This window comes from Acanthisitta chloris, unplaced genomic scaffold, assembly GCF_000695815.1.
Source record: "Acanthisitta chloris isolate BGI_N310 unplaced genomic scaffold, ASM69581v1 scaffold40103, whole genome shotgun sequence".
NCBI lineage: Eukaryota > Metazoa > Chordata > Aves > Passeriformes > Acanthisittidae > Acanthisitta > Acanthisitta chloris.
Window position 1 is genome coordinate 62,663 of NW_008667349.1, and position 12,805 is coordinate 75,467.

The window sequence follows — 12,805 nt, forward strand, 5'->3', positions numbered from 1 at the left end:
TATGCTAATCACATAGTGGTTGGCAACCTTTGTGCATTTGATGCATTTCCAGTCTGTGCTAGGAAGAGCGCAGAAGTACCTGCATTCCTAAAGTATTCATGCTGTCCCCAGCTAAACTCCGGATGAAGGCAATGCTGGATGTTTTTTCTCTGAACACTGAGGGACACACAGAAAGAGAAACATGAGAAATCTCGGTGTCTGTCTGCTTCCTACCTGTTTTCTGTGCTTGGTCACTGAGAAATGTGTGTCTTGCCTATGCAGTCACTTCCACTGCTGAACTGTAGTTCTCCAAACACATGGATGTGCTCCTGTGGTCCTCTCCGCACCCTGTGGGTCTGTCCTCATCTCTGTTGCCCTTGAAGGGAGCAGTGGCTCCACGGGCCCTCCTGGCTTGCCTTCCTTCTCACTGAGGTGGTCTTCTTGTCATTGTTGAGTCTCTCCCTAATTCCTGCTAGGTTTGACTGTTGCCTTCATTGCTGGCCCTTCTCCACCCTCTATCTGCTGAATCCTGGGCAGGCCAGAGCAGGAGGGGCTGATGCCTTCCTGCTTTGAGACCATGTGCTGTCTTCAGCTGTTTCTGGGACACGGTGTGCCTTTTGTTCAGTTGGTTTAGCCGTTTGCAGTTCTCAAGTTGGTGTCCTGACCTGCCTGGTGTGCTCTGGTGCCCAACCTCTCCAGTGTGCCTGTGGAAGGGACCGCGAGCTCTCAGCGGCAGGGAACGTGTCCGTGTGTGTGTGTGTGAGCGTGTGTGAGTACAAACTTGCTAGTGCTTTACAAATAACCTGGTGTCACGGCTTGTAACCCCGTGGCAGGCTAACTGCTTTAGCGGTGCCGGGATGTGCAAGGTATGGCACGTGGCTCCAAAGGTGGGACGCGTGGAGGCCGTGCGTGCAGAGCGCTTCAGGTACTAGTAAGTAACGCACAGTTCTCCGTGTTGTTGTGGCACAGATCCATTTCCTTGCAGTAGGAGGTCGTGTGTCTGTGATGACTGCCATGCCATTAAAGCATGTTTCTCTGTCAAGCGTGAGGGAGGGAGGAAAAGATTTTTTTCCCCCCGAGAGACATGCCGTAAGCTGCGTGCTCCTCCCCACCCGTGCAGACTCTTGGCGTGCTGGCAGGGGGCCTTGAGGAGCGTTGGACTGGCGCTTGCATACTGTCCGTCCCTGCTGCATGCTGGAATGCAACATATAAAGTGAGTATCCTGCCTGGCATAGCAACAAGATGCTAACAACTTTCTTCTCTTTGTCTTTAGCCCTGATGAAGAATCTTCGCAGAAGTTCATTCCCTTTGTCGGGGTGAGTGTTATCATAGTTACATGGGCTGCAGCGGGCTACAATATGCCCCAAGTGTTAACACAAACTTAGCTGATATCTGGAGTAGAGCAGAAGCCAATGGGTGCTCTAAGGGAGAATATCAGCAGGAGCATCTGATGGTTGAATGCAACTGCCTGGTATGTAAGTAAACCTCTAAGATCCCTCAACAAACTTACAGGGTGTATTTTACATCTCAGACAGGAAGGTGGTGTGTCCCTGGAAACTTCATCTCAGGGATGCTGTGCCCAGCATTGCCCTGGTTGATTTGATTTGGCCAGTTTGGCTACTCCTGTGTCAGTCCTCTGTGCTTGTCATGAACGGTCTCCAGTCCTCTTGATATTCCGTCCATTCCTGGGAAGTGGACAGTACATCCCACCAAGGAGATCATTTATACCACTGTTAAGGTTGAGTCAGAGACAGAGCTATTAAATGCATTTTATTATGTGAACATATATTTGGGATACTAGTCCCTAGTTTTTCCTCCTGTCCTTATCACTAAGTATTCACAGCTGAGGTGGCCAAGTGCAGACTAGCTAGGCAGGGCTGTGTTTGTGCTTCTGTCAGTATGTTTTGTGCACTGTGTCCTTTGCCTTTTCTACCTTCTCTCCCCTTGTTTGATCATGCTCTTCAATTCATTAAGTTTTAGGTATAAAGTCATTGACTTGTGACCAGAAGGAATCCCCTGTCTGCTCTTCAGCTACTGGATGTCCTCCATCATTTTTTACGGTTTTTGCTGCTGTCTTTTCTCTTTCTGACCTGCTGGCTGCCTTGCTCTGCCTGCTCCGTGTTAAAATGACTTGTGTGCATTCTCATTTGTGTCCCTCTTGGTGCCCCTCTTGGTGGGTCAGAGCTAATCTGAAATCCCAAGGCGTTTAAAGAGATTAGTCTCTCTTGCCCTCAGGCTGACCCTGCTTTCACTCTGGTGTCTCCTCAGAGTGAGAGTCTCTCTCTGCAGTATTCCTTAGATGGCAATCTACTTTTGTTTGTTGAAGGACAGATGTCTTGTGCAAAAGCAGAGAGACACATCTTCTCAATTTGTTCCCTGCTGACGAGCTTTGCTGTGATCTTGTCCCTCCCATGAACTGCAATTTCTAGTAAAGAACTGTTCTTATGAACCAGCTGTTTCACCTTTCCCAGTAACATGAAAAGCCCAAAACGACTTGGAAGCCCCCAGGTTCATCTCATGATAGCTGCTGGGCTCTGGAAAGCTTTTCTTTGGGGCTATGTTTTTCTGTGTTACCTGCAGGCAAATGAGGCTCAGACTGTTTGTCCAGTTGCTCTAAAATTACCATAGTCCTGATATTAGCACTGCTTGTCCAGTCTGGATTTGATTGTCTGAAAGTGGTGAAAGAGTGAATGGCTTTGTTGTGTACACAATACTGCCAACCCCCCAAAAAACTGGCCTTGAAAGCACAGACTGACTTCCTATGTCATCTGGTGATGAGGGTCAAATCAATACTGCTTACTCTTGCTGCTGCAGTGTTCCTAATACAGTAATTCCCCATGAAACACATCTGAGGAGACTGAAAGGCCAGTTGCAGGTGTCTCACAAGGTCTGAGTTTGGACATGACCATTGAAGCTCTTTTCCTCAGCTGTAGCATACTTGGAGATATTGACCAAGGAAGAGAGGGAGCCAGAGACTTTTGGATATGCAACTTATGTTGGCTAGACTCTTTTGGGTTTTGAGGTGCAAAACCTGATATCCTGCAGCTGGGTTGTACAGTCTTGGACCCAGGAGAGAGCAGGGCAGTGCTGTGCTGCTCAGCTGGACTCTGGAGTGGTGGGAGTGGAGCCTCACAAGGGGGCAGATGGGTGTGAAATCCAGAGTCAGGTGGTTGGGCTGCGTGGCTGTGCCCCTGCCTTGTGCTGACAGCCAGTTGCCAGGAGAGTTAACAGGATGTGCCTCTTCCTGAAGGGAAAGGAGTCTGGCTGCTGCAGCAGCGTTCCTGGATGGAGGTGTGTTGGGACTGCAGCAGTCTCAAACGCCTCCCTGAGTGGAGGGAAGGGAAAATGCTTAACGTAATGTTCCTCCCATGTGTCTGAACTCAAGCATCTTCAGTCAGCCAGCAAGGAGGGAAAGGCCAAAAGAGATTTCCTGTCTGGCTTCAGATCAAGGTGCCTGTAGGCAGTTTTCTGTGTTGTTTGTCCTTCCCCTAACTCTTCTGCCCCGCTTCTTCTTGCACACAGCTAGTGACAGTCTGTGAAACATCCTCTTGGCGTTTAACACACACACTCAGCACAAATGGCTGCTCCACTCCAGAGCCTGATTTGTTGCCCTTTTGATGAGCTGTATCCTCCTTCTCCCAAGCCAGTCAGTGACCCCTCAGGGAGCCTCTGTACACACTACTGAGTTCATGATGGCTTTTCCAGGACTGGATCTAACAGCGAATTCACCAGAGAACCTGACAACTCTCCAAGATCTAGTGTTAAGCATACCTCCCTCTACCCTCCAAACTCAGCAAAGCTTTTTGCTTCTAGTAATTAAGTCCTTTATTTTGATCCCATAGCACAGAAGTGTCCTCCCTAGAGATGTGGTCCAGACACGGTTGTGTCTGAACTTAAGGACCTTCTATTTTCAACCTAAACAGGCTGTGTGACACCATTTCTGGTTCTAAGGCAGGTTTTGTTGACTTGAGCTCCCTTTGCAGCTCTTTGCCATTTGTCAGCATTTATATAACCCTGGATACAAGCTTCTTGAAGACCTTAAGAATGGTCTCTTCTCTGCAGTGTTGAGTAATGATCCCTGTGCACTATAGCAGATTATCACTACAGAAGGTCCCTGTTTTTATATCACCAAGGGGCATTTTATCTTTCTAGGCATAGTGTGTTCGTGGAAACTTGTTTGTAGCATGCTCTGTCCTACAAATTATTGCCAGTAGCATTCATCATTAATCTTAATGCACTAGCTGGTGGTTGGCCACACACATTTGTATTCTTATTAGAGCATGATTTGGATCATTCTGACCTGTCCACCTGGTAGTTCATCCATGTCTGTCTGCATCCAGAGGCTTTGCTGGGAGTTTTATCTTCTTGTCTGGACACTTCCCTTGTTTAGAGAATAGAAAACTGATCAGAAACTGCACTTTGTTGCTTTTGTGGTGTCCTAACAAACCTCAACTATGCTGCACCCTGGAAGTGGCTGCACTTGAGCAGTGGAAGCAATGTGTCTGTAATTAACGGGTGTATCAAAGCAGTGCTGAGGGGATATTTATGTTCCTCTCTCATCCCTGCCCTGTTCCGAGAGGTGTCACAGACAGGCACTGTAGTTGCTGTAACTTGGGACTGATGTCAAACTGTTCAGAGCTGTTCAGATCTGCAACAGCTCCAGAGTGTACTGTCCTCTGTGTAGGTTGGGGAAGAGCTGTGAGCTGGTACTGCTTGGCTGGACACTGCTGGGACCTGCCCAGCTCTTAGAAGACTCCACTTTTGAACTTACTTTAACTGTTCTGACTGCAGGGACAGTGTCAAGAGGACTGCAGGGATGAGGTTGGGTTTGGGGGTTCCTGAAGTTCAGAGGACTCTTGTTTCATAGACCTCTTCTGTTTTGCCCCCTTTAGGTGGTGAAGGTTGGAATAGTGGAACAATCTTCTGCAACATCAGGTAACAAGCATCTTCTATGTGCTTTGTCATACAGGTGGTGGGAGCCTGACTTCACAGGCTAAACAAACATTTTCATCACTGATGTCTTGGAGTCCTGTGAGGTGGAATTGGATTTTATTAGCTTCCAGTTCCACTGCCTTGATTCTCAGTGATTGTCTGCACAAAGAACCCTCTCTTGAGAGGCCATTTTTCTTGTTACTTTGCAAGGAGCTTCAGGCCAGCTGAAATTTCCACACCCTCACCGAGGGAAGCTCCACTCATATTTGTGCAAACACCCATTTTTCTCATGCATGTTCTGTGGATTCACTGCTGAGGTTATTTGAGTTTCCTGCTCCAGACTGGAGAGGCAGTTCATCAGAAGTTCATGCCTCTTTCCTTACACTGGGATCAATTGCCTAATAAAATCAATTTCAGACATGTGCCTGACACTGGGAACTTAGGATAGGCAACATTTAGACCCATTTTTCATAGGGGAGTGCAAAACTGATTTGTACAGTAGATACTGCCTGCTTACACACATGGACATGGAGTAGTGCTGTTTTGTCAATGTGAACTTATTTTTTCCTCCTTCATATGCACTGCTAGTCAGGAATATTGTTTTCCTTACCTGTTGAGAATGTTTCTTGTATTGCTTAACTGTTAAACCCAGATTCCTGTGGCCTGGGTTACTCATAGGTTTGTACATGGAGGCAGCCCTTCTGTGGGTCACTCCTTGCTGCCACAGTGCTCCCACCATCCTAAAGAGCCAACAGGAAGGGAATGATGCCTTGGTTGTGGAGGGTGGAAGCAGAGGGAGTGGGGAGATCCCTGTGATCAGCCCAGAGCTACTGGGCACCACCAAGAGTCGTGCTGCCCTGCAGTGGTTGCAGGGGGAGATTCCCTGTCAGGGATCAATGGACTTGGCTCGAACTGTGCAGGAGGCTCAAAATCAGCTGGGAGCAAACCTTAGAAGAGCAGATGCCAGATGGGGAGCCCAGGGGAGTGTTAATGTCTGTGCCTGCCTCATACCCAAACATAGAAAGTGCTGTGGTTTAAGTGTGGAGGCAGTCAGAGCTGATGGACTAGCTGATCCCTGCACTGAGCCTGAACAGAACCTGTGCAGCAGGAGTGTGGGCAAGGAGACTGAGCTATCTCTGTGTGCATGTGCTGGGCTGTGAGACAAACCCAAACAAACTGTTTGACTTCCTTTTTTTAAGGTGACTCTGATGACGCAGCTCCCTCAAGCTCCAGTGTCCTTTCTTCTACCCCACCCTCTGTGTCTCCTGCTGTGAAAGAAGCCTCCCCCACGCCCCCTTCCTCACCGTCTGTTACAGGCAGCTTCACATCCTCAAGGTAAACCATGTTCTGTCTTTTTACAGCTCCCTTGGCTGCTTACCCAACATGCACATGAGAGAGAACTCCTTTAAAGGAAAACCTATAGTTCTTCCTGTGTCCCCAGCAAACACTTGAAATTGTCACCTGTTCCTTTCATCTCTTTTGCCTCTGGAGTGACTCTGTCCTTGCTGGCCAACAAGGAGCTGAGGAGGGCAGGGTGTTCTTGCACTCTGCAGGTCTCAAAGGCAGACGCATTGGAGCTAGAAGGGACAGCTCAGAAACAAGTGATTGAAGTTAAAGGTTCAGGGGAGTTAGCAAGATCAAGGAAACAGAGCAGCCTTGTGAGGGGAGACTAGAAATTCTCAGACTCTGCAGTTTGGGGGAAGAGAGAAGGGAGGGGTAAGCTACTCAAGTTTTGCAAAATCAGTGGCAGTGGGTTTGTTGAATACTTTACTGTCATTCACCAAACCTGTGGTACAGGAGCTTGAGGGCATGCATGCCCATGACACTGCAAGAGGTCAGTTAAAAGGGAGGAAGGAAAGGACTTCTACATAGAGCAGGAAAGGCGTATTGGGACCATGTTTGCCTCTGCTGCCTCTGTGGCAGCAGATCAGAAAGGGGTTAGGCAAATTCATCAACAGCAGATCCATTAATGGATACTAAAGGGTGATTCAAGGATGTCCCTTCTAACATCCCTAATCCTGTGATTGACAGGCTGGGGAAGTCCAAGGGAATGCTCATCAGTTCCGTGCTCTCCCTAAGCAGCATCACCTACTGTCCCTGCTGGAGACAGAATGGGGACCTTTCCTGCTCACCCCAGATTGCCCTGTGGGGACCTTTAAGTTCTGACTTCTTACGCGGGCTTAAGAGTTCCCTTTTAACAAGAGGCAGTGGAAATGTGTAAGTCCCTGTTTAGCAGGTGCCCAGCACTGGAAGGTGTTGGTGGCTATTTGCCTGTGCCAGGTGGCCCAGTTCCCCAGGTCCCTCCTGTTGGCTCCCTGTGGTTTGGTGGCAGGAGAGTTCTGTGTGCCCCAGGCTGGTCCCAACAGCAGCTGGCTGGTAGTGCAGGGAGCTGGGGGCTGTGCAGGCTCTGGGGAGCAGAGCTGAATTCTCCTGTGTGAGCTCCATGCAGGCTTTCCGGAGGTGGAAGTGGTTTGGGAACCAGTGCCCACAAAAGTGTAGGGTGTTAGAGTTGTGAGCCACAGATGTGATATATCTGAAGCTTTAGGAATCTGGGTTTTTTTTCTGTTTCATGCTGTGTGGTAAAGTCATCAAGAAATGAGGAAGTTTAGGTTCAACATTGTTCCACCTCCCCAATCTGTAAGTGACAGCACAGGGACTGGAGGATGGCCCAGACTGAAAGATTAAGCCACATGTTTAACTGGGAATGGAACATAAAATTTTCCTTGGGCATAGTGAACATGAGGATGCTTTGTCTTCACAACTGAGCTGAGAAATGTCATGCAAGGAAGCCTTAAAACTTAAAGCAGCATTTCCAAAACATCGTCCTTAAAGACTCTCACTGCTGAATATTGCCCTGAGAACCCAAAATCTGGTTTTGGTGATCAAAGATGAACTCTGCTTTGCAGCCTGACTTTCAGCTGAATAAATGGCAAAGAAAAGGAAATGATTTGCTGAGTGGTCCTTAACGATGGAACGTCCTTGTTTTACCTTGAGAGTTTCTTATTAGACAGGCGGTGCAGAGGGATGCATATTTCATTCAAGATCACAGATTTATCTTCCTTAACAACTGCCATTTCTCAAACAGGGGACACAGACTGGTAGATAAATTTAGGTTTTTGTCTAGTACTTGCATATTATTCAACACCCCTTGTCATTGTGTAGGAAGAAGTATGGGCTGTCAGCCCTAGGTCTGCTGAATGATGAACCCCTGCTCCCCTCGAGGTTAGCTAGTGAGAGGCAGGGGCAGGCAAGGGCTGGAATTTCCCAGGCTGCTCATCTTCCCTTTTCTGGCTCAAGAAAGGTTGGCAGTGTGTTTTGGTGATGCACAACTGTTGCCACATGATGCGCAGGAGTTTTCAACCGCAGATCATGTCCCAAAATCTGCCATTGTTTAGCAAACATCACAGGACTGGCAGAGCATTTTTCCACCAGTGGAATTCCCCAACAAGTAGCAGGGCTTGGTGGGGGAGGCAGTTACTCCATGCCATCTCTGTTACAGGGACCTAGGGAGAGCAGAGGTATTGTGTAACTTGGTGGAACATCTGAGCCAGAGGAGGGAAGCAGCTGCTGGCAGGAAGATCTCATGAGCACAGGAGATCGAAGCAAGTCAGGGAGACTGGGAACTGAGTGCCTAATGTTTGGGGGCCTGCCAGGTCTTTTTTCACTCCAGTTTTGAGTTGATTTTAGCCATGCTGTGCCTGGACAGAATCACTCATTCATCAGTGCTTAGGAAGCAGCAGCAAGGTGCTGCCCCCCTCAAAGATAAAGTGATTTGAGCCATCTCAGGGGTTGCCTTTGCTGGCTGGGTCACCAAACTCAGCACTGTGTAAGGAGACTCCCTGTCTGCTCCCTTTCCCAGTGCTCATCCCCATGGCTGTGCAGCAGGTCAGCATGTTTCAGCTCACTGCAGTTCTGGCTGCCGAGCTGATGCCACTGTGCCCACTGTGCAGTGTGACCCAGGCTGAATTACTCAGTGGTGACTTCTTCAGCCTTTGTGACTGTTGAGTCTCACTATGAAATGTTGCTGCCTGATTTCCAAAAAATCCAGGTGTTCATTCTCTGACCAGGAACGGCAACCACTGTGAAAAAACATGGATGGGGAAAACTGTGCTGAACACTGTGCAGAAATTACCACCTTCTCTTGTTCTCCAGCCAGGGCCTCGGTGCTGAGTTGATGGGCCTGCAGGTGGATTACTGGATTGCAGCTCCACCCGTGGACAGAAAGAGAGACCCGGAGAAGAAGGACCCTTCCACTACCAAAAACACACTGAAATGCACTTTCCGGTCCCTCCAGGTCAGCAGGTTACCTGCCAGCGGTGAGATTGCCACCACTCCAACCATGTCCATGACTGTTGTGACAAAAGAAAAGAACAAGAAAGGTAAGGTGGACATATTCACTTTTGCCAAAAGCCAAGAATGCAATGCTTCTCTCCCTGTCATGCTGCTCCAGGGCTGCCTGACTTGTGAGTCCTGCATTACATCATATTTTTGTCCCCAAAATCCTAGTCTGTCTGTGGATGAGAAGCAGTAGGTTTGAAAGAATAACCTCTCTTCGTGCTGTAAAAAGGGGATGTATTCCCCCTTACAGCTGAACAGCTAAGATGGTATAGCTCAAAAGAAGAAAGGTAAGGACAGAGGAAGGGCATGTAGAAAGCCAGGAGGTAGTCTGGTCTGGACAGCTTCCTTGTGAGCCTACTGGGGCTGGTTTGGGGTGTTGGGTTAGGTAAGTGGCAGCTTGTGCCCTGACCACTGGTGGGGCTAAATGAGTCACTCCTTTCTAGCAGTGTGCTGGAAACTTGGGAGAGCTCTGCTTTCTGGGATGATATCCCCATCCTATGAGCCTTCAGCTCGAGAAGAGCCACAGAGAATAAAACAGGCATGTAAGGGAAAAAGTAAAAAAAAAGGAGAAATAAGCCCAGCAAGTACCACAGATCCCTGTGAGATGACAAAGTAGGAGTACCCCTGAACTTGAGGCAGCAGGGGTTTTGGGGGCTCTGAGAGAAGGCTGACAGAGCCTCCTTGGCCAGTGACTGCAGGACACAGGTGCATAACCGTGCAGCCACGTCACTCCCAGCCCAACACAGCAGTGGAACTGCTGGTACCAGAACTGCCATCCCTGATGACACCTTTTGTAAGTGCCATGCCAATGGGAGAAATGGTCCTGAGACACTCAAAATGTTCTTCCCTGGGGCTGGCCCAGAGGTGATCAACACCGCTAGTTTTTGTGGAGCCAGTTTGTACATTTTTCTTCATGCATTTGGACAGTTCTTGGGGAACTGGATCCTTTTTTAGCTCTCCTGACACTTTCCCTCTCCACCAGCTGCCCCTAGTCTGTAGCCCCTCCTGCTCTCCAGGTGTCTGTGCAGCCCAGCATGTGTTGGACCACAGTTGGTGCACCAGACCTGCCATTGCAGATGCTTTCACTGCATAGTGTCCCAACAGAGCCAGAGTTACCCTGAAGGTGTCCTTTGGGGCCTGGGCTATGAGCTGGGAATTCTTCATGTAGACACACTTAGGGCTAAAATGCCCATGTGCATAGGTGATGGTGCTCAGCACTGACAGACTCCTGCCAAAAAGAGAGAATCTTGGGAGTTAGTTAGAATTTTCAGGCATGAATATTTAAATACAAAAACTCAAAGAAGTGTCAGTACAGCTCCTGTGAGTGACACAGATTCACCATGTGCTGGTTTGATTTTCTTCCAGTGATGTTTTTGCCCAAGAAAACAAAAGACAAGGAAGTTGAGTCAAAGAGCCAGTGTATTGAAGGAATCAGCAGGTTGATTTGCACAGCGAAACATCAGCAGAACATGCTGCGTGGTAAGTGCAGTGCTTCCATCCCATTGGGCTCAGATGCTGCAATTGTCCTCCAGGCTGACCTGGTGCCCTGGAGCCAGCAGGATGGGGGTATTCCTGAGGAATATGGGCCTGAATGTGCTCAGCATGATGGAATTCTTTAATAGGGCTTGGATGTGGGAAATCCTCTCTCTCCTAGGAATTCCTCTGAGGCAGTGCTGTGGATAAGGGGAAGGGCTGGGCTAGGCTCCATTCCCTTCCCTGTCATTCTCTGTTTCTCTTGCACAGCTGTTGCAAGTGTTGGTTGATGGAGGGTGGTGAGTGTGGCTGTTGTCTGGGAGGATGCTGGCACACAGGCACACCACAGCAGAAATCATATATGCATCGTGCAGACAGACCTGACACTGTTGTTAGTGGCATCCAGTATCAAAAATATCCCTGTAGTGTATTCAGTTGATAATCCTCAGCTGAGGGATCTGCTTGGGTCACCTCTTTGATCCTGGCCTGGTCCCTGTGAGACTGGTGAGCGTGAAGGGTGCTGACAGTGTGTGTCACCTCTCTAGGAGGCATAGATCTCCTGGTTAAGAGTGCCAGTGAGGAGAGACTGATGTCCATCTCTGTAAGAGTACATTTGCCCAAAAAAAGAAAATGAACTGTTTAGGAAATTTGAGAAATAGGATCAGGTGATGCTGAAATCAGCAGTCTGGGAAGCTCTGGTGTCAGTGAGCAATGCTGGAACAACAGTCTGAGCTGTTCTCCCTAAATGTGGTTTGCTCCAGAGCCTGTCTCCCCTGTGTGCAGCTGGGTGGGGTGGCCAGGCAGAGCAGCGTGTGGCCAGGCCTCCCTCTGCTGACTGCAGGGAGATTTCTAGCAAAGCTGCTCCAGGTTGGCTGCTTCCTCTTGGTATTATCTAACTCTCCTCTCATTTTACCCTTCCCTGCAGTCCTGATTGATGGAGTGGAGTGGAACGATGTCAAGTTCTTTCAGCTGGCAGCACAGTGGTCCTCTCATGTCAAGCACTTTCCCATCTGCATATTTGGACACTCCAAATCTAACTTCTAGCTGTGCTCGGCGGAGGGACCTTCTGCCCGTCCCAGGGACTGCACACCAGGAGCCAGGAACTGCGTGCCAACTCTGACTTGCCTCGCTCTGCCCTCTCCTGCAGAATTAATTACAGATGTGCTTGGATTACTTTTGAATTACTTTTTTCTATTAACTCTATAAGTTTACTACAAGGGAAGGAAACCCCTTTAAACAAAGGCAAAAAAACCCCAGTCTTAAATATAGATGTGCTGACAACGTGAAGTTGTGGGGGAGTTGGCAGGAGCAGGCAACCTGCCCAAGAGCACCTACCACTTACAAGCAGATAGCTGAGTAACTGCACTGCTTATTAACCTGAGACCTCATTGGTGTGAGTGGGCTGGGGGAGCCATGGATCAGCTCGAACGGATTTTGCAGAAGATGGTGTACGTTACGGTGCGTTTGGCCCCTCCCTCTATATTCTAGGAAAAAAGGATGGCCAGTCTTTCTTCCTGCTGCCAAAGGACAAGAGATCAGCAAGTCTGGAGGGAGTTCAACTGTCCAGTTTGGAAAACAAACCACTTGTATAGCTAGGGAGGTCTGGAGAGGAGAATCCCCTTCAGAGCATCGAGCCTGCCACGGGGACAGGCAGGTGTTTTGTGCTGAAGTGATGCCTGAGGAGGGTTGGGCAGGAACAGGAATTAGGGAAACACTAAGTGTAAGGAAACTCCAGTGTCCTAGGTCTGTGACAATGACCAAACCAAGCCAGTCACCATGTCCCTGCAGCTGGCTGTGCTGCTGAGGGACAACACCGTCAGTGGGGTCGCTGCTATTTACATACTCACACCGATTATTTACCTGTCAATAAAACCTCCAGCCTCTAAAGGGAAAGGATTTTTTTTAACAGCTGCAGATTTTTTTTAATGCTTTCTAAAAAAAAAACAAACCAACAACAAAAAGCAAAATAAAAACAAAAACTAAGAGGGAAAAAAATTAATTTGCCAAAAAAAAAAGAACAAACCCAGGAAGATGAGCCGTTGTCTGTGGAGTGATACATCACTGTAGTGGCTGGGGGGGGGGG

The 12,805-nt window shown here is 48.6% G+C and overlaps 1 protein-coding gene across 1 annotated transcript in view; it reads left to right on the forward strand.

The window, feature by feature from the left end:
* The window catches only part of PACS2 (phosphofurin acidic cluster sorting protein 2), a 47,279-nt gene extending 34,976 nt beyond the window's left edge, over positions 1–12,303 (forward strand). Inside the window, exons 18-23 of the mRNA XM_009072450.1 lie at positions 1,253–1,295; positions 4,872–4,914; positions 6,111–6,246; positions 9,064–9,290; positions 10,615–10,728; positions 11,648–12,303. Of these exons, the coding sequence (XP_009070698.1) occupies positions 1,253–1,295; positions 4,872–4,914; positions 6,111–6,246; positions 9,064–9,290; positions 10,615–10,728; positions 11,648–11,766 (682 nt within the window). The 3' untranslated portion in view covers positions 11,767–12,303. The remainder of the gene's footprint in view (positions 1–1,252; positions 1,296–4,871; positions 4,915–6,110; positions 6,247–9,063; positions 9,291–10,614; positions 10,729–11,647) is intronic.
* Positions 12,304–12,805: the final 502 nt, after the last annotated feature.